Genomic DNA, 20,680 nt, shown 5'->3' with positions numbered 1-20,680 from the left:
TTGGTCTCAGGCATGGACAGTCAACACTGTGTGTTTGTTAATTAAAAATATAAACTAGTGGCCAGGTGGCCCACAAGGGAAGCAGGCTGCCCCACCGGTGACAGTGACAAAGTGGTAGAGCAGTTGGCTGCAGATGTGCCCTCTACCTGTCACAGGGGCAGGGGGGACAGTCACTGGGGATGTCCTCCTCCATGCCTGTATATGTTCAAGGAGCCAGGCAGCCAGAGTTAATTCATGATCACACTTGAGTATCCAAATTGCCAGGAGACCCTCACCAGCTGCTGCAGGAGTAGGGGGTGTGGCCTGTGTACTGATTAACTTACCTAGGGACCCGTGCCAGCCATCAGTGAGGACAAGGTTGACAACAAGAAGCCTGGGGGTGAGGTGTGGGCAGAAGGGATGGCTTCAGGCAATGGGGGTTTGACAGAGACAGTGGCTTGGAGGCCTCAGGACAATGAAACCTTTCCCAGTCACTGGGTCTTTTTGGAGTTCAGTTAAGCTCAATTCCATTTAATAAACATTTTTAAGCAACAAGATATGCTGGGCCAAATAAGGGACACAAAGAGAATTAACAGAGAAGCTCCCAAGGAGCTCACAGCTGAGTTAGAAAAAAGAGATATAGGGGTGCCTGGGTGGCTCACTTGGTTGAGCGTCCAACTTTGGCTCAGGTCATGATCTCACAGTCTGTGAGTTTGAGTTCCACATCAAGCTCTGTGCTGACAGCTCAGAGCCTGAAACCTGCTTCAGATTCTGTGTCTCCCTCTCTCTCTCTGCCCCTCCTCCCCTGCTTGTACTCTGTCTCTCTCTCTCTCTCTCAAAAATAAATAAACTTTAAAAGGAAAATTAAAAAGAAAAAGAAAAAGAGATATAGAGCACACTTATTACCATCAACACTGCCAACCATCACAGCAAGAGCAGATACCTCATTATACACTATAACAGCCCCGGAAGGTGCACATTAATATCTCCATCTTAAAGAGAAGGCACTGGGTATCTGGAAGGTTAAACAGGCCCTCTAAGGTAACAAACACAGCTGAAGAGAAGGGTGGTCGGCATCTATGTCTGACTATAAGGTCTGCGCCCTTAACCACCATATGTATTGTCTCTACTGTCACCTGTGATAAAAAAGGCAGAGACACGTTGTATGCACTAGGGAAGAACCCTGAGCCTTTACAGTTTATTCATCTGTAAAATGAGGATAATGACATCTAGTTTCCTGAGAAAGCAGGGATAATGTATGTGACAGGTCTGCACCATGCAAGGCATGTTTCTACTCCTGTTACAGAAGCCCAGAACAGGTAGTAACAGGAGCTGCTCTTGAAGGGTAGAAGCCAAATACGTACTATGAGGCAAGCAGTGCAGGCAGGGGGAACAGCATGAGCAAAAGCTGGGAGGTGTGAACCTTCAGCTGGTCCAGCACGAAACCTGAGAAAGCAGGAGATTCAGCCAGAGAGGAGAGCCCAAAGCTCTTCCCTCCCTTTCTTCCCTCTGCAACTCTGGGAAAGTTGCTGATAGCTCCTTTGCAGTTCCTCCTCAACTCCCATACTCTGATCTCTGCCCACTGGAAACACTCTTGCCAAGGTCCTCAATGCCAGCCTGTGGCCAGACCAATGGCCATTCTTAGGTCTTATCTTCCCTCCTCCACAACCTGGATGGGTTTCCTGACCTTCTCTTTGAAGCAACGCTTCTCTATTGGTTTACTTTCCTGTCTGCCGGGCTCTCCCCTCTGTCTGCTTTGCTGGCTCCATAATCTGTGCCACCTCTGAATACTGCTATGGCCGGTCCTGGACCTACTTCTTGTCAACACATTCTCATTGGGAGACCCATCTGTTCCCGAGGCTTACCTCCATGTGGGACGTCCAAGACCCAATCTCCAGTGCCCACCCTGAGCACTGAACCCCTATACGTCCCTGCTGGGCATCTAGACCTGCATGTACTTCCAGGCAGTTTGAACTCAAAATGAGCCTGGGGGGCGGGGGGTTCCCTGCATACCCCCCCTCCCCAGTAGCTGCTGCTATCTCTGGGTTCTATTTGCTAGGAGTTGGCATCACTAATACAATCAGATCCTGGGAGTTGTCCCTAACATCTCCCTCACTAACACCTGGGTGCCATCTCCTACCAATGTCTCTCACATCTTTCTCTCTCCCCTACCACCCTCCCCACTGCTGCAAAATACATCCTCATCATAGCTCCTGGGGTTCCTTCCACAGATAGCCCCAATGCTCTCCTACCCAGCTGTCAGACTGGCTCCCTATTGTGTTTGGTTATAAGGCCCACACTTCCTAGCATGCCACTCAATGTTCCAGCCTCTTCATCACATTCCCATTGTCCCTGGGTCTCCAGCCAGACTGAAATCATGGAGCAGATTTAGATAAATCTTACCCTAATTGTCCCAATCTTTCTAGTCCCTGGGTCTCAGCTTGAGGATCCCTTCCTCCTCCAGGAAACCTTCCTCCTGCCCCAAAATGAATTAGGGCCCCCTTCTGTGCCCCCATAGCGTCTGCGCACAACAGAGAGCTATGTTCTCTTTCTACAACGCATAATGCTTCTTTTCTTGCTCCCCACCCTGAGACCATGGAGTCTTTGAAGTCAGGAACTGTCCTTGTGCTTTATTTTTTCTACAGTGTTAAGAAATATTTGCTGAAATCAAAGGATTTGGGAAGGGTCTTGGAAACAGACCCTGGGGGTGCTTTTAGGAAATGAGTTACTCTTTGTGCAGACACTGTAAGTTTAATACACAATATCCTTTCTCCCCTCTTCCCTAATAGAACCCCAATTTTGTTCAGGAGGTAGCAATAGCGTAAACTACATTTCTTAGTCCCCTTTGCAGAGGGTAGCCATGTGACCTAGTCTTGGTAGCTAAGCGTGCATGGAAGAGATTTGCTTCCCTGATGTGAGCACAACCCCTTCCTGTTTCCTGTCTTCCACTTCCTTCCTTCTTGGAATTAAGAGAAGAGGCTGGAGGTGGAGCAGCTATCTTGTGACAATGAGCCAGCCACACATTAAAGAATCCTTATGGGCCTAGGTCATGACCCCTGGACTGCCTACTAGCAGGCTTTTATTATGAGAGGCAAATTAATCTCATTGAAGCCACTTTGGCTAGGTCTCCATTACATTTAGCTAACCCCCCCTCGTAAGAGCAGATAAAGGCAGAGATAACCATCTGGGAGCATTTCTGAATATGCCTTTCCTTTGGAGATGATGCTGGTCCTGACAACCTTACCCGGAAAAGGGTAAGGTTCATGGAGGAGGATAAAATGAGGGTTGGAGAAGCTGACTCTCCCTGGGTTTCTATCAGAGGACCATGACCAGGCCTCACTCAGGGTTTGAGGAAAAAACTCTAGTTATCGCAGGTGCAATGTGCCTGTGGCCTGGGCCTTCTCTGCTCTCTGCTTGGTTTACTTGTGGAATGAGTGTGTTGGAATAGGTAACTTTTCAATGGGCATAGTGCTTCAAGTCTGGGCTTTGGAATCAGGCAAAGCTGGACTCGGGTTCCAGCTCTATCACTTACTAGCTGTTTGTCTTTCACTCTTTTTTTTTTTTTTTTAGTTGGCCTTTCTAGCATCATCATCTATAAAATCCAGATAGTAATACGTACCTATAATTGTTGGGCTAACCCTGGGGTTCTATGGAATCACGCGTGTGGCTACCCAACATAATGCCTGGCACAATACACTGTGAGTACTGCAACATACATTGGGTGCTCTTGGTGGCAGCCATCATTGTGCTCCAAGTTCTCTAAGAGGGTAGACTAGTGACTTGGAGTTTCCTGCCTGTTCTGGGGTCTGAGGCTGCTGCAGGGCTCTGGAAAGCCTCTCTAGATACCCTTTACTCTGTGGGTGAATGAAGTGGGCAGAGGCGGTCCACTGTCCAATGGCTTTTCTTCCAGCACTGCCTGCTGTTGTGTCCAGGGTTCTTGGACCACAGGTGCATAGGGGAAGCCCACAGACAGAGGACAAGCCCAGACCAGGCCCAGAAAGGCATCATCCTGTGGGTCTTTGTCTTAGCCAAAGTTTCCTAGGCATTGAAGGTGGGTTTATGCTTTTCCAGGAGACAGGGTGGGCTTCCAGAGGTTGGCTCATAAGGAGACTACAGGGATTAGGGAGCTGGAAAAATACCTCCAGAATTGGATTCCTTACTGCAGCTGCTTTTGGCATAACTTTCTTATCCTTCTCTTGAAAAGTCTCACCTTCTTTCTCTTCTCTGCAGTAGGAATTCTAGTGGAAAAAGTCTTGGGGGAAAAATAAAGCTGCTGTTCTATTCCAGCCCTGAGAAGTAGGCCAGAGGGATGCCTCCTGTATGTCCACGGGGGGTCCTCTCTCTTGGCCCGTAGTACTTCAGTCCAGACCCAGCCATGCTGACACTTGACAGCGCCCGAAGTTTACCTTGGCTCAAGTCCAGAGAGTTCGGGCCCTGCCCGGGCGGCCCCCTCTCCAGCGCAAAGAGCAGTTTAAATATAAATCAGTCCTCGACACAAACAGCCTCAGCGAGTCTCAGAGCCATCACCGGAACTGAGAGCCCAGGTTTTCGGCAAGTGCAAACAAGCAGAGACCCGCTCCGTAAATCTCCCCGAGTGCGTCGGGAGGGGCGCCACTGCACCCCTCTCCTCTTGAAACCCCGCTCCCCTTCCAGTTCCCTGGTTCCCGTTGGCTCCTCCAGCACCCCCTCGGTTCTCCTCCTGCCCCCGGAGTCCTGCCAACCTCTTCTCCGGTCCCTTCCAGTCGCCCGCCTGTCGGTCCCCGCTGCACCCCCCGTCCCGCCAGTCCCGCAGGCGCCCCCACCCTCCTATCGTCCCCTGCCCCTCCAGCCACTACCTCCCCTCCCCGGGGCCGCCGCTCCAGGCTCCCCAGCAGGCGGGACCTTCTCCGGGGCGGTCAAGCCTCGCGGGTCCTAGCCAAGCTGCGGGAGCAGAGGCGACCCCGGGCCGGGAGCGAAGTCACGCGCGGCCAGCCGCCGCGTCACACCTGTCTGAGGGGAGGCCGCGGCGGGGGCGGGGGCTCGCAGAGCCTTCAACAGCCGAGGAAAAGAGGGAGGAGGGAGAGCGCGTTTCATCATCGGCGACGGCGGCGGCCACTTATAAAACTTCTGGGCGCGCACTCGCTCGCGCAGTCTCCGCGCTGCGAGCCTCCTGCGGCCGTCGCCGCCGCTCTCACCAGCCACCCGCGCGGCCGCCCCGGCCCGAGGCGCCCGGCCCCTGCTCGCCCCGCCGCCCGCCCGGGGCCTGCCGCCGTCCCGCCCCGCGGGGGCCGCCACCATGGGGCTCTGGCCCGAGCCTGGAGCGCGCCAGGACAGCGACGCTTCTTCGCGCCCAGCCGGACACTGTCCCCGCTCTGTCTTCAGCAACATTAAGGTGAGCGGAGAACCCTCGACCTCCGGGCGCACCTTTGGCGGGCCCGGGCAGGGGTGCTGCGGGAGCCCGGGGCGGGGGAGGGGGGCGCCGGGGCTCTCCGTCAGCCCTCAGTGCCGCGCTCTGCGACGCATCCCTGCGGGCCTGGCGGCGGGCTGGGGGCGCCTGGACTGGCGATCTCTTTCTGGGAGTGTGTGCGCGCGTGTGTCTGTGCGCGCGTGTGTGCACGGGTGTGTGTGTGTGTGTGTGTGTGTGTGTGCGCGCGCACATACTCACGCCCTCGTCGGGGTTAAGAAACAGGACAATGACAGAACCAATAGGTTCAACTCTGGTCGGATAGCGTCTTCCTCTTTGAAAAAAGAACATCTCGCGGGACACTTTTTCGGTCTCCTGAGGGCAGTTTCTTCGTGAAGGGGTGAGCTTGGAGGTGCCGGGTGACAGGCTGTGGTTCCTCTGAGATGGAGGGCAGAGCCTAACTCATCCTGGGGTGGGTGGCAGAAGAGATGTTTTTCTGCCCAACGAGCAGCGGTACAGGGGCTCCGCTACCCTACCGCTCTGCCGCGCGCAGGGTTCAGAATTCCCCCGGGTTGGCAACCAACCCTGCGTGCTTCCTGGTCTGGAAACGGCCCCAGGAAAGCAGCAGGCCCTCGCGGTATGTTCAGTAACATCTAAGCAGGTGCCTCTCCCCTAGCAAGTTATGGGGAGTGGCTCTATGGTGAGGACACTTTCTTCCCCAGGAGGTCGGGAATGTTTACCGCTTCCTCACCAGGCCAGGGAGGCCTGGAACAGTTGAAGCCTGAAACAGGCTTTTTTTTTTTTAACTGGTTCTACCTGAGCAGAAGTGACCTAGAAGTACACGTCCTGAGAGGACAGAGCTGCTATGGTGAGGACTGTAGAGTCCACATGAGGGCTCCTTGGAGACAGTGGGGGAAGGGGGGTGGTTAGGTATGGTGCAGAGAAGTTGTTTCCAACAATCATACAGTCAGATGGGGCTAGGTAAAGCTTCCAGTGGTGCGATTAAAGGGATGGTCTGGGAGGAGTGTCTCTGTGAACTGATGATGTGAGTGTTGAACAGAAAGGGATCTGGAGGTCACAGTGAATCCCACGAATGTATTTACTCATATTGTTAGCAGAGGAGCTGGGATCCCCACTTCTGCTTCTGCTCCATCTCCACACCACAATAAATAAAGGCTGAGTTGATTCCATGGTTGGATAAATAAGACATAGACATTTTGAGATGGTTTCAGATAATCCTCAAATTGCCTCACCTTTGGCTAGACCTGGATGGCCAAAACACTGTGTGTGGCTTTGGTCCCACCATTCAGAAGAGTCTTGGAGAAGTTCCAGTAGAGAATTGTAGCAAATTTGGTGTTTATAAATTAGGAACTGGGAGGAAAGCGTGGGAGCAACAGTTGGGTGGTCTGAAAAGAAAGAGGCCCAAGAAAGAGCCAGGGTAGGGGCAAACTCTCCCTATTTTCACCAACAAGGGCAAGAGGGATAGATTGTCCCAGAACAGTTTCCTGACAGCAAGGGTAACCCCCCATGAGGTTGATTCATTTAGACCCACCCTGAATCCCTAAAATGAGTTTATGGCAGCAGTTTCTTTGAAGATCCATAAAAATGAGATAATTTATCACATGTTGATGATTTAGCCACAAGTGACTGAGGCCTAGACCCAGGCCAGTTGGCCTCCTGAAGGCTCATACCAATTAAGAGTTTTTCTTAACTCTAAAAATCAAATTCTCTTAATTATTACTTCCATTGATCCATAGTAACGCTGAGACCAGAGTTTGGAGAGACTTACACTTAGCTTCACTTAATCAACCTGAAACCAGGTACAATTTGGATATCTCAAGGCAAATCTGGGGCCTGTAATTCCATTAAACTCACTTAAGCCTTTTCTTCGGGGGGGGGGTGGTAATGGTTGTCTGGGGGGTTGCTATTTGTTGGGAGATTCCTTCCTCCCAATGAGAGGTTGGTTGAGTGGCCGCCCTGCACTCTCTCACTGGGGTATGGATGGCACATGTCTTGTGACATGTGTGACATGGGGGATAACAGGGGATGCCCAGCCCAAGGACCCATCATTTTTCTGGGTTCCTCATTGCTGGGACAGAGTAACCAATTGGCTTTATGACATTCCTGCAAAACCCCACATACCGTATGGTTTAGGGGAAGGGAATGAGGCCAGGGGACTTAGATTCACCTCTAAATCTAACCTCTTACTAAATAGGTGACAAAGGGGAGCATTTCTTACTTTTCCTGGACTGCAGAAACTTTACATAAAAAACAAACAAACAAACAAAAAAACAAAAAAACAAAGACAAAAACAAAAAACAGGTACTATGAATGATCCCTACCTCACGGGGCTCCTTAAGGATTATATGGGATGAGGTGTAGGAAAAGGGTTTTGTAAACCATGCAAGACTCTCCAGGACTGACATCAATAAAATGTCAGTTCTTGCCTCAACAAACAGGACTGCTTGTTTAAATATCATTTAGGATCTGTTGTTTCACCAATTATGCCTCACATGAGGCATACTTAAGAGAAACTATAGTTAGCAGTCATGTCCAAAATAAAGGTAATAGTAGCTAACACTAATGAAGCCATCTGGATGTACCAAGAACTTTGGATATATTTCACCCATATGTAATCCTTAGTACAATTCTATCTAGTGAGTATTATTACTGTCCCCATGAATGATGAGGAAAACTGGGCTTAGTGAGGTGTAGACACATAGCCAAAAAGGGGTGGAGTGTAGAGGAACCAGATATGTGAGATTGCAGGGTCAGAGACCATGCACCCTGCCCTCACCATCACACAGTGCTGCTCAATTCTGGCTTAGCACTTGGGGATACTGTATGTATAGTTGTTCCCAGAGTCAGTACTGTTTTCAGTTCCCGGTGACACTCACATCCCAGCTGTGAGCAGGGGTCACTGTGGTGGCTGCAGGATGGATATCCCCAGTCACTAACAGGCTCATTATACCTTTTCATTCTTCATAACTCTCCCCGAAAGAGCTTGGCAACTCTCACTTATGGGGTGAGGTTTTTGTATGCCCTCCTGTAGTAGTAAATATAATTGTGTTTAATCTGGAGACATTCTCAATTGCCTCTGGCTTACAAGATTCTTAAGAAACATAAGACCTGCTCACTAGTCATTGTCAGAGAGACCAGTTCAACATCCAGAACTCTAAATTAAAAACAGGTTCATTCAGCGATTATGGGGGTGTGGGTGGGGAGGTAGGAGACAGCCTTTGTGGCTAACTCATCCTGGCAGCCTCAAAGAGATCTGTTTCTTCTTAAAATGAAATTTTGGGGGGCAAACCGAGGTTATCTTATAAAAGGAGTAGATGATTGGTAATTGCTGCCCAAATTTCATGAACTCCCACACCCCAGGTCCCAGTTTAGGAAAATAGTGCATATCTCATCAGTGAGGGAGAGTCCAGTGGGAATGGAGGGCAGGGGAAGTACAGTGGTGAAGAAAAGGGTAGGCAGATGTCATAGCTTGGCCTGAGTGGCCTGGGGACCTCTGATCTGGGAGGGAAGCCCAAAAATGAGGAAGAAGTGCTTTATTTTGGCTTGTGTCTGTAACTTCCTAAGGCCTTTGACCCCCAACTGTGGGGAGGCATCTTGGGCTTAACCTCTTGGTTTCCAGAGGAAAGTGCTATATCCACCAAACTGATGCTCACAAGTGGGGAAAACACTTTCAAGAGAATCCCTGGAGCTAAAGAATTACTTAACAGACCTCATGGATTAAGAGGTGCCCACTCCTCCCCCAGGCTGGTGGGTGTTTCTCTGACGTGAATGAGGACAGCATTCATCTATCCCCTGAGAGGGCCTGGCTTGCCCACCCTGCTTTTATGTGGGGGTCGGGGGAGGGGAGACCAATGGGAACTGGTTGGGTGGGGTCACAGGTCACTGAGAACCTTTTCCTCCTGTGATGATGCTCAGAGCCCTTCTCCTGGTGATGAACTGTGACCTACACTGCCACAGAACAAAGGGAAGAGTGATTTATGTCTCACACTATGGATAGTTCATCTCTTTCTCATCACTCTCTTTTGTCTGTGACAGTGACTTTTTTTTCCATTCTAGAAGACCCGGATGTGATGTGGGCTGTTGGGTTGGGACCATGGCTTTCCCTCACCTTTTTTTTGCCCTGTTTATGGAATGCAGAGGAATGTGCATGGTCCCCAGGGTAGACCTCATCCCTCCTTGTTCTCCCGCTTCACATCCCTGCTTGGTCTTATGCTGTATCATGGGTTCAGCCACCCCCAGCCCTTGCTTCACCCCACTTTCTGCCTGTGGAGGCACTGGCCTGTGGAGACCTCCAGTTGTGTGCCAAAGCCAGAGAGCTATGCATGGTGGAGCTGAGAAGCTCGGGATGGTCCCGGGCAATGGACCCGTCAGAGGACCTTGCCTGGGGCTGGGCGAGTCTGGCCCCCATTTTACATCATAAGATCATTGCTGTGTACTTGGGCATTGCACTCTCAGTTTCTGTTGATAAAGGACATGAAGAAATAGCTGTGTGAACTTACACTTGTCTGTACCCCACAGGACTAGCACAGATGGGTTGTCACTGTGGTCCTTGGGGGCTCCTTTTAAGGGACCATGGGAGAAAGCTGAGTTCTTAGTACCAGACAATGCTTGATTTATTTTGAGTTCTTAAAAAACTTTTTATTTTGAAACAATCCCATATTCGTAGGAAACCAGTGCCAAGATGTCCTGCATACCCTTCACCCAGTTTCTTCCAATGGTTCTGTCTTACATACTGCACTATAATACCAAAAGCAGGGAACTGACATTGCTATAATGTGTGTGTATAATTCCATGCAATTTTGTCACACGTATAGATTCATGGAACCACCACCCCACTGCCTCAAGACATAAGAACTATTTCTGTCACCACAAAAATCTCTGTTGTGCTGCTCCTTTGTGGTCATGCCCACCTGCTTCCAACTGACTACCGTCACAACCACTAATCTGTTCTCTATCACTGTAATTTGTCATTTTGAGAATGTTGTATAAATGGAATTGTGCAATATGTAACCTTTTGAGATTGACTTTTTTTCATTCAGCTTAATACCCTTGAGATCCGTCCAGGATGTTGCTTGTATTAATAGTTTGTTCCTTTTTATTGCTGAGTTTTATTCCACGGTATGGATGTACGGTGATTTGTCTAACCATTCACCTATTGAGGAACATTTGGGTTGTTTCTAGTTTGGGGCTATTATAAGTAAAGCTGATATGAACAATCAGGTATAGGTTTTTGGGTCAGATATAAACTTTCATTTCTCTGGAGTAAATACCCAGGAGTGCATTTGCTGGGTAGTATGGTAGTTGCATATTGATTTTTTTTTAAGAAACTGCCAAACTCGGGGCGCCTGGGTGGCGCAGTCGGTTAAGCGTCCGACTTCAACCAGGTCAGGATCTCACGGTCCGTGAGTTCGAGCCCCGCGTCGGGCTCTGGGCTGATGGCTCAGAGCCTGGAGCCTGTTTCCGATTCTGTGTCTCCCTCTCTCTCTGCCCCTCGCCCGTTCGTGCTCTGTCTCTCTCTGTCCCAAAAATAAATAAACGTTGAAAAAAAAAAATTAAAAAAAAAAAAAAAAAAAGAAACTGCCAAACTCTTTTCCAAAGTGGCCATACAGTTTTATATGTACACCAACAATGTAGGAGAAATCCAGTTTCTCTACATGTTTGCCAGCATTTGGTGTTGTCATTACTTTTTTAAAAAATTTCTTGGGGCGCCTGGGTGGCGCAGTCGGTTAAGCGTCCGACTTCAGCCAGGTCACGATCTCACGGTCCGTGAGTTCGAGCCCTGCGTCGGGCTCTGGGCTGATGGCTCGGAGCCTGGAGCCTGTTTCTGATTCTGTGTCTCCCTCTCTCTCTGCCCCTCCCCCGTTCATACTCTGTCTCTCTCTGTCCCAAAAATAAGTAAACGTTGAAAAAAAAAAAATTAAAAAAAAAATTTCTTAATGTTTTTATTTTTGAGAGAGAGAGAGAGAGAGAAACAGAGCGCGAGTGGGGTAGGGGCAGAGAGACACACACACACACACACACACACACACACACACACAGAATCTGAAGCAGGCTTCAGGCTCTGAGCTGTCAGCACAGAGCCCGACACGGGGCTTGAACTCATGAACCACGAGATCATGACCTGAGCCGAAGTCAGGTGCTTAACCGACTGAGCCACCCAGGCGCCCCAAGTGTTGTCATTATTTTTTATTTTAGCTATTCAAATAGGTGTGTAGTTACATCTCAGCATGGTCTTCATTTACATTTCCCTAATGGCTAGTGATGGTGAACATCTTTTCATGTGCTTATTTGCCATGTGTACGTGCTCTTTATTGGAATGTCTGTTCCTATAGTTTGTCCTTTTTCTAATCGGAATTTTTACTATTGTTTTGAGAGTTCTTTATATATATGAAATACAAGTCCTTTGTTGGGCATGTGGTTTGCAAATATTTTCTCCCAGTATGTAGCTTATCTTTTATCTTCTTAATAGGGTCTGTCGCAGAAAACATTGTTTAGATTCTGATGAAATCTAATTTATCAAGTTTTAATTTTCTGGATCCTACTTTTGGTGTAAGTCTAAGAGCTCTTCACCAACCTAGTTCCTGAAAGTTTTCTCTTATGTCTTCTTCTAAAAGTTTTATAACCTTGCATTTAAATCTATGATCCATTGTAAGTTAATTTTTGTATATGTATGAAGTTTAGGTCAAGGTTATTTTATTTGTTTGTTTTTTGTTTTTATTTTTGTTTTGCCTATAGGTATCCAATTGCTCCTGAACCATTTGTTGAGAAGACTGTCCTTACTCTATTGAATTGCCTTTGCTCCTTTGTCAAAAACCAATTGGCCATGCTTGTGTGGATCTGTTCTGGGTTTTCTGTTCTGTTTCATAGATGTATGTGTATATCTCTCTGCCAATACCACACTGTCTTGATCACTGTATCTATACAGCAAGTCTTGATATCAGGATCAGGTAGAAGATTGATTTTCAGTCTGCAGTGGTATGTGTTTATCTTATGGTTACCATACTTTATAACCCATTCAGTTTCCCTTCTACTTTGCCTTTTGGGAAGATTTAAAGACAAATTTGAGGCTTGCTTTTAGTAACTGGATGGGACCTTGTGTATTTCTGTGCTCTAGCTTTTCTTCTGGGCTTAGCTAAATAGTTGTCTTTTCCCTTGAACTTGATTTGTTAATCAAGAAAAGAAGTTTCCTAAACTTTTTCTACTCTCATCCATGGCCTTGCAAGGGGTGGGGGGTGCTCAGCATCTCTCTTTCATACTTGAGAAAATGGAGGCTCGTTTAAGAACACCTATCCAGTAAATGGCAAGCAGGAATTCCCTCCCAGGGTCATCGCGCTCCCTAGTTCTCTTCTTCCCATGGCCACAGAATGCCTCTTGGTTCTGGATTCTCTCATTCGTAAACATTTGGGCCTGAGCTCAATGATCTCTGAGGTCCTTGTAAGTTCTCAGATTCTCATCTGTTAAGTTGCTGATGTAGATGAGACTGGGAGCAGGACCAGTTGGGTCTGAGCTTTGCTGGGAGACCTGCTATGAAGCCTGGCAGAAGTGGAAGGTGCAGGCTAGGTGGTTATCTTTGGTCAATCTCCAGCTCTCTCAGTTTGGAGGACACTGATTCTCTGGGTGTGTCCTCCTGTTTGGGATGGATTACATTTGACCAGGGTGGGGAATGAAACCAAGGCAGGGAGTGTCCTCTGGCTGTTGAAGGACAGGTGGATACTCCAGTGAGCAGCCTTCTTCCAGAGCCTGTCCTCCCAGCCTCTTTGCCTTGTTGAGCGGGATACTCAGGAGGCTCAGAGGAGATGCTGGAGGCTCTTGGCGTGGCTGGTGGGGTGGGGCGGTGGCGGAGAGCAGCACCAGCCTGGGACGGTAAATCCCAGATGAGCTTTGGGACATTCAGTCTGGCCAGGATCGGTGCTGGCTCCCCACAGGCTGCCCGCCTGCCTCCCCAAAAATGGGCAGACTAACTCTTTGTTAGAAATTTAGTGTGCTTGTTCCTCAAATTTAGTTCCTGAGTTCTGTAGGAATCTGGGAGTCCTGGTAACAAGTTTTCTTTTGTTTACTCAAACACTGGTAATATCTACTTATGTTCTGAAGAATGCCCCATCTAACATCCTTGCGAGATGCTGGCCTAGAGCACAGAGGACCTCAGTTAAGACTCAGATGTTATCAGAGAGGGCTGTAGTAAGCTAGTGTTTTTCAAACTGCCTCACCAAGATGCCCTGAATTCTGGGACAGAGTGATCAGGTTTCCACGTACGAGTAGACAAGAGGATGAAGGGGATGAACTGTGATGTGAGCATTACATTTCTGTGATATTTTATGTTTTAATCTTAAAATCAAGTGAATTTTATATTTTCCTCCACAGTATAGGTATGTGTTTCCAAAGAATATGTTCTGTTTCCCCCCAAATCTTGGAGTAACATTGATACTCTCAGAAGCTATGCTGTATGTGGCTCATGTCTCCCAAATGTGACTAGCAGGTAGGGCATACCAAGTTTGGGAAACACAACACGGGTAAACCTCAAGTCAGAACTAGTTTATCCGGTTAGTTCACTCAGCCAGCTTGTGAGGCACAGAGGGAAAGGTACCTAGAAAGTTTAAGTGGGACAGACATGGGGTGTGGATATCAGACAGCTCCTGGGCTGAGCCCTGTGGGACACTCCAGGAGAGGAGCCAGCTAGAGAATGCACTGAGGTCCCTTTGGACCTTGGGGGAAAGGGATGGTGGCAGAAGGAAGGGGCTGGGAGGACAGCAGGCTTCCAGAGCCACTCTTGCCCTGCTTATTGGACTGCCAAGGAGTTTGCAGGATGGGATTAAATTGACCACTTTCTCATTCTGTTTTACATCATTCCTGCCTTTTGCTTCAGGCCCTTTTTGATAACTTCCTGCTTTACCTTTGATCCTCAGTGCTTTTGAGGGAGTTGGCGGGAGCTGAGTGTTGGTGCAGGAGCCTGGGACTCACTCACTCAGAAGCCTTTACTGAGCATTCACCATGTGAGGCTCTGTACCAGGTATTACTGTTTTGGCATTTGGCTCCCTAAGAGGCTCCCAAGCTTCCCATAAATGATAGTCTGTAAATTCCCTGCCTCTCAATGTGACCAACTGCCTCTTTTTGCCCAGGGCGAAGGCAGTTTCTGGAACACAGAGCTTTCAGTTTTAAAACTGGAAAAGTTCTGGGCAAATTGGGACAAGTTGGTCCCCTACAGCCTCCCTTGCTGTGACATCGTACACAAATGGACTTCCACCCTCTGTGGGGCAGTGGAGATGCCGAGGGAGGGTCAGGGATGGTGTCCGGTGATGGAAATAAACCTCAAGGATCTATGGTAGGAAGGGATTGTAGTCTTCCAAAGAAAGGAGGAGCGGGAGCCAGGACACTGGAGACGGACTCATGGAGCAGCAAGCCCCATGACTCCTTGTCTGTACATCGAGGTCCTGCTATCTTCCTTGCTTATCATGATTTCTACAGCATTTTTTACTTCTCATGTTGTAGAATCCATATAAGTCATGATAAAACTGACATGTAGAAAGATAGTACTTCCTAGCTTATAGAATATTTGGATTTCAGAATTGAAAGTGACAAGAAAGCTCATCTGCTCAAAGAAGCAGGAATCCTTTTGAAGATGTCCTTACCTCTGTTTGCATAGCTCTAGTAATGGGGAACTCACCCCCTCTCAAGGCAGGCCCAGGACTGGAAGCTCCACAGTCTTTAAGTCTCTCCTGTGTTGAGCCAAAATCTGCCCCTATCCTTCCATGTACATCCCCAGAGGGAAGCTAGCAGAACCCCCTCTTCCTGGCTACTCTCTCAATGTTTCCAGTGGAAAGCAGTCTCCCCTCTCCCATAAGTCCCTCTAACTGGGAAGCTGCTAGGCAGGGTTAAAATGGAAAGCCAGATGGTCTGGGCTACCTTCCTCTGAAAGGTGAACCAGGCTCTGAAGTTGGACGTTGTTAAGGGGACATGTATGACCCCTGATTCTTGTTGTCCCAGATCACAAAGGTCTTCTTGCTGGTTCTAGTCACTGCTTGGTCAGCTTAGTCAGCACTCATGAGGAGCCCTCGGGCTGTGTGGAGGCTGGTGGGCCTTGAGTTTTCTGGAACCAGCAGAGATCTTCCCATGATGGGGACCTCCACCCAACTGGAGGACATCTCTTAGGAGGAAGTAGACGAGGGGCTCACTGGGGACTTACCTTCTGACTTTATCACCAGAGGGCCCAGCATAGACCCTCAGAGAGGGATCTGGCCTAATGCTAACAGGAACATACCTGTGGAGTGTATTCCAAGGATGCACCCCATACATCCCTCCCATCCCAAGTGGCAGAGCCAAATTATTGTAGAACCAGCCTTGTCTTTTGGACCATCTCCACCCCTGGAACTTGTCACTGACTTGGAAAGTGAGCCTACATAGCCTTGTGATTTTCCATTTCATTTCACATTGCCCCTGCCATCAGGAGGCTGTCCTTCTAGACTCGCCTGAGACTCCTTCTTCTTCATAGTCAGCATCCCAGGAAAGCACAGTCCCACTGAGTCAACCTATAAATTTAACATATAAATATGTAAACTTAGCAAGGAGTGGGGACAAACCTATTCTGGATGCCCTAAAATCACAAATTCAGAATTCCCACCCTCAGCAACACATTTTTATTAGCAAAAATTATGATACGATTTTCTGAGCTATCATAACATAGATGGATACATTTTATTAGGGCACATACATATGGGCAATATATGGGGGCATAGGGATATTTAGTTGTGAATGCAAATGCATGTATTTGGGGGAACACATTATGTGCCACATTTAGTGAAATAATAAGTGGACAAGGTTAGGTCCTTTCAGAAATGCTATCTTGACTAAAGCCTCCCTCCCATGCTCCAAGGTGCATATTACCCACATTTTATAGGGGAGGAAACTGGCAGGAAGCTCCTGGGAATTGGCACGTTACACAGTGACAAAGCTGATATCTGGGAACTCTGTCTTATGATTCTCTTCTCTATGACTGCTGCCTGCTTCACACCACAAACCCCAAGCAGCTGAGCCAGACTGTGCTCCTTCAGTCCTCCATACCAACAGACACAAGCAGGGCTGCTAATGTCTGTAGTATTTTATTTTCCCAAGCCAAATTTGGCACTGGTAGCCCTGTAATTCTTTGTGCCTCAGCTTTCCTCTCTTAAACCTTTTTTATAGGAGCACCTGAATGGCTCAGTCAGTTAAGCGCCCAACTCTTGGTTTTGGATCAGGTCATGATCTCACAGTTTGTGAGTTTGAGCCCCACATCAGGCTCTGTGCTGACAGCACATGGAGGCTGCTTAGGATTCTGTCTCCCTCTCTCTCTCTGCCCTTCCCCTACTTGCTCTCTCTATCTCTGTCAAAATAAATAAATAAAAATAAATAAAACCTGAACCTTTATTTTAAATAAATTATTTTAATTTATTTTTCTATTTTTTTTTAAGAGAGAAAATGAGACTGGGGGAGAAAGGCAGAGGGAGAAAATCTAAGCAGGCTTCATGCTCAGCATAGAGCCTGACACAAGGATTGATCCCACCACCCTGGGATCATGACCCGAGCTGAAATCAAGAGTTGGATGCTTAGCTGACTGAGCCACCCAGGCATCCCCCTCAGCTTTCCTTGTTGCACGTCCCCTCACCCATGTTGATAAGGCTAGACAGATACTCCAGCTGTACAGCACACAAGCACTTAGACCAGGGACTCAGCCTGGGGCGGGGGTGGCCATCAAGTGGCTTAGAAACACTTCCTGGAAGAATAAATGGAAACACAGTCAGTTGAACAACATTTTATCATGTGACTCAAATGCTCAGAAGCTTATAATGACGAAGTGACTTGTATATCTAGCAACTGGAGAGTCAAATACATCAGGGGACATCCATCTGTAGCATATATACAAATTATTTTTAAAGTTCTATTGAGAATAGTTTAAACTTGGGAGAAGGGTTCATTCTATAATGTTAAGCAGAGGCTGCAGGATAGGCAACCAGATGTAGAGATGATCCACATTTTTAAAAGTCACAAGAAGACTTGAAGAGGGTCTATAGCCAAACAGATAGTTCTCTGTGTGGGAAGCCTACAAATGGTTTTATTTTCCTTCCTTGTGACTTTCTGTATTTTCCATTTTTCTGCAGTAAACATGTCCTGGACTTGTAATTAGAAAAAACTGCCAACTAAAAAACTCTAGTCTGTGGTGACCCCCACAATCCCCTTTGCAGTGAGACATTCTGCTGTGATATATGAAATGCAATATAAGATGGACTGCATATCCATATAATGGACTTATATCCATTATATCTTATACCTCTGGTCTCCACGTACCTGAGGAGGGACCGAAGATGAAGCCAGGATGGCAGGCAGGGGCAGGGGCTTCTCTAGAAAGACCATTCCTGCAGTTTCCATCACTGTCCCCCCTGCATTAATCTGTTACCGCCTTTGAGTGCTATGGCTCCTCAGAGTTGGAGATAAAGTCAGATAACAATACTTTAATTCTAAGAGAGAGGTTAACCTATGGAACATTTTCTTTTTTGGGAAGACTGAGAGGTGTTTGTCTGCTTCCCTCTCTGTTCTTCTAGTGCCCACTCTGAGAGGCTGGCTCAGAGCTTGGGAATGTAACCCTAAAGATGGCCAAACATCTTAGGGAAGTGAGTATATCTGATGGGCTCCATGCCATGAAGGAAGAGAGGGCCTGAGGAGGAGGCAGTGAGGATAGAGGCTGGGACAGGAACTGCTAAGTGCTGCCTGGGGTCTGGTCCTGAGCCTGGACTTTTATACCTGGGAAGGTGTGGGGACATCCCTGGGTGGATTTTCACCCAGTCATTTGGTAAGCCTTGATTCACTATCCACTGTTTGTAAGATAGCACTCTGCTGGTGTATTCAGCAGGAGTTTCGGAACTTTGAGGGCAAGAACGGTGTCAGGATGGCTGCCTGAGATGCATTCATTTGTTCATTCATTCACACAACATGTCATTACTGATCACTTACCACCAACCATTGGAGATACAACAATGAACGAAAAAGAGTGGGCTATGCTCTCATGAGAGATATAAACAGTGGGCAGATGCACAGATAGATGTAGTTACAAAATGTGTCAAATAGGAGGGTACCAAACTGGGTTTTATGAGGGAGAAGGTGGTAGAGACAGAACTGGATTCTGCTTAATACATAGGGGGCCAGGAACTCTAGATTCTAAAAAGTCACCTTCATACTTCTGATATATAATCTCTCCATGGGGAACACAGCTGCAAATCATACAAGGTAACTCTCTTTTAAAGGCTCTGGCTGGTTAGGATAAGATGGATCATAAAGAACTATAGTGAATTATGGCTTCCATCAGCATGATGGGTTCACATAACAGGGGACTTCATACTATGAATACCGAGAGACGCTGCATAAAATAGAACACCACCAAATATTTAAATGCATAGCCAAGCTTGCAAGAAAGTGAAATTTTCAGGTGCAAGAAATGAAGAATGAGTTGAATACCAAAACAATGAGTGTACCAGCTGACCCTGCAGCAGGGATTGAGGGGGAAAGTGTGTGTGGTATGACTGGATCAGTAAAGAAACCCTGAAGAAAGCCCTAATGGAGACTGGATACTAGTAATCACACAGATAGCAACGATGACATGGGGAGCTGGTCCTCAGACTTATGCCTAAAGCTGGCCCCTTGGTGAGAAGGGAACTTATTAAACTCTGCCCACCACCCTAGGGATAGCAAAGAGGCTGATCTCTAACAGGACCTCTGGGTAAAATAATGCCTCTAAGAAATCAAAACCCCAAGTCCGTACCACATGGAATGGAAAACAGAATTTATACTATCCACATGATATGGGAATCTCTAAGCAAATAAATTAGCATAAGAATTGTTAGGGGGCTGGTGATAACTCTTTGCCATCTGGTAGACGCAAAAGTGAAACCACTCCAGAAGGATGCTTCTATAATGTAGACCAACCGGAATCCCCAAGGGAAGACTGCCTTTGGAAGAGGAGCTTACAACAAAAAGTTACACAAGGAAATGACCCACCATAACAACAGGCAGCAAATATATCAATGGGGGAGATTAGCACCTCAAGATTTTGAGATAATGGAACATTTTGACAGAGACTATAAAAACTATATTAAAATGCTTAAAGAGGTGTAGGAAGAAATAGAAAATACCAAGAAAGAACAAATACTCTGAAAAATGAATGGGCAGTTTTGAGAAACGTGGGAATTCTAGAAATAAAAAAATATAGAAAGTAAAAATTCAGTGAATGGTTAAATAGCAGGTTAGATAATTTCCCAATTTGAAACCCTTAACTTAATCACACCTGCGCTTAATGATATTAGCAAGTGGAAGAGAAGATTGAAGAAGTCACCCTAAATACGGCACAGAGGAATAAAGAAACGGAGACTATGAAGGACAGGGTAAGAGATATGGAAACAGTAAGGACAAAGTGCAATGAAGGTCTGAAATGAACAACGAAGAAGAGAGTAGAATGAATAGGTGACAGACACTATTGAAGAAATGACAGAGAATTTCCAGAATTGAGAACACATATGGCACCATGATATAAAGAAAGCACCATAAGTTCTGACAGGAATTTACAATTACAGCATGCCTCCGGGAGCCTGGGTGGCTCTGTCCTTGGGTGACCCCCTCTTGATTTCAGCTCAGGTTGTTATCTCACTGTTTGTAGGTTCGAGCACCTCGTCCAGCTCTGTGCTGACAGCACAGAGCCTGCTTGGTATTTCTTTCTTTCTCTCTCTCTCTCTCTCTCAAAATAAATAAACTTAAAAAAATTTTTTAATAAAGAAAAGAGCACACCTTTGCTTATTATACTGAAACTGCAGAACAGTAAATATAATAATTTTAAGAGTTCTATGGTGAAGTTACAGACTACTTATGAGAATCAGCAATTAGACCAACACCAGTCTTCCCAAAATAAATAATAGATACTAGAAAATAATGGAACAGTTTTCAAAATGCTAGGAGAAAATTGCCACCAAATTCAAATTTTATAACTAAATAATTCAGGGAGACAAGTTAGAGATTTTTCAAACAAAAGCAGGTAATTTACTAATCACAAGTCCTCACTAAAATAAATAAGGGTGAAATACATAAAGCAAGAAATGAACCACAAAAGAAAAGGATAGGATGCAAAAAGTGGTAGTAATTATTAATTGGTGGTAGGCAAAAAATAATAATGATTTATGGAGGGAAGAAACATTAGAAGGGAAAATTGGAGTTAAAATCATAAGTCCTTGGCTTGTTTGGGAGAAGAGTGGAAAAATTAATTAACTTAATTTTTAATTAATTAAC

The 20,680-nt window shown here is 46.9% G+C and overlaps 1 protein-coding gene across 1 annotated transcript in view; it reads left to right on the top strand.

The window, feature by feature from the left end:
- Nucleotides 1-4,852: 4,852 nt before the first annotated feature.
- The window catches only part of SLCO2A1 (solute carrier organic anion transporter family member 2A1), an 82,829-nt gene continuing 67,001 nt past the window's right edge, over nucleotides 4,853-20,680 (top strand). The window contains exon 1 of the mRNA XM_086674324.1: nucleotides 4,853-5,350. Coding sequence (XP_086530450.1) covers nucleotides 5,255-5,350 — 96 coding nt within the window. The 5' untranslated portion in view covers nucleotides 4,853-5,254. The remainder of the gene's footprint in view (nucleotides 5,351-20,680) is intronic.

Source organism: Puma concolor, chromosome C2 (genome assembly GCF_028749965.1).
Source record: "Puma concolor isolate L17-30 chromosome C2, mPumCon1.1.hap2, whole genome shotgun sequence".
Lineage (NCBI taxonomy): Eukaryota > Metazoa > Chordata > Mammalia > Carnivora > Felidae > Puma > Puma concolor.
The sequence above is the reverse complement of the archived record's forward strand: the minus strand, read 5'-3'. Positions and strand labels throughout refer to the sequence as shown.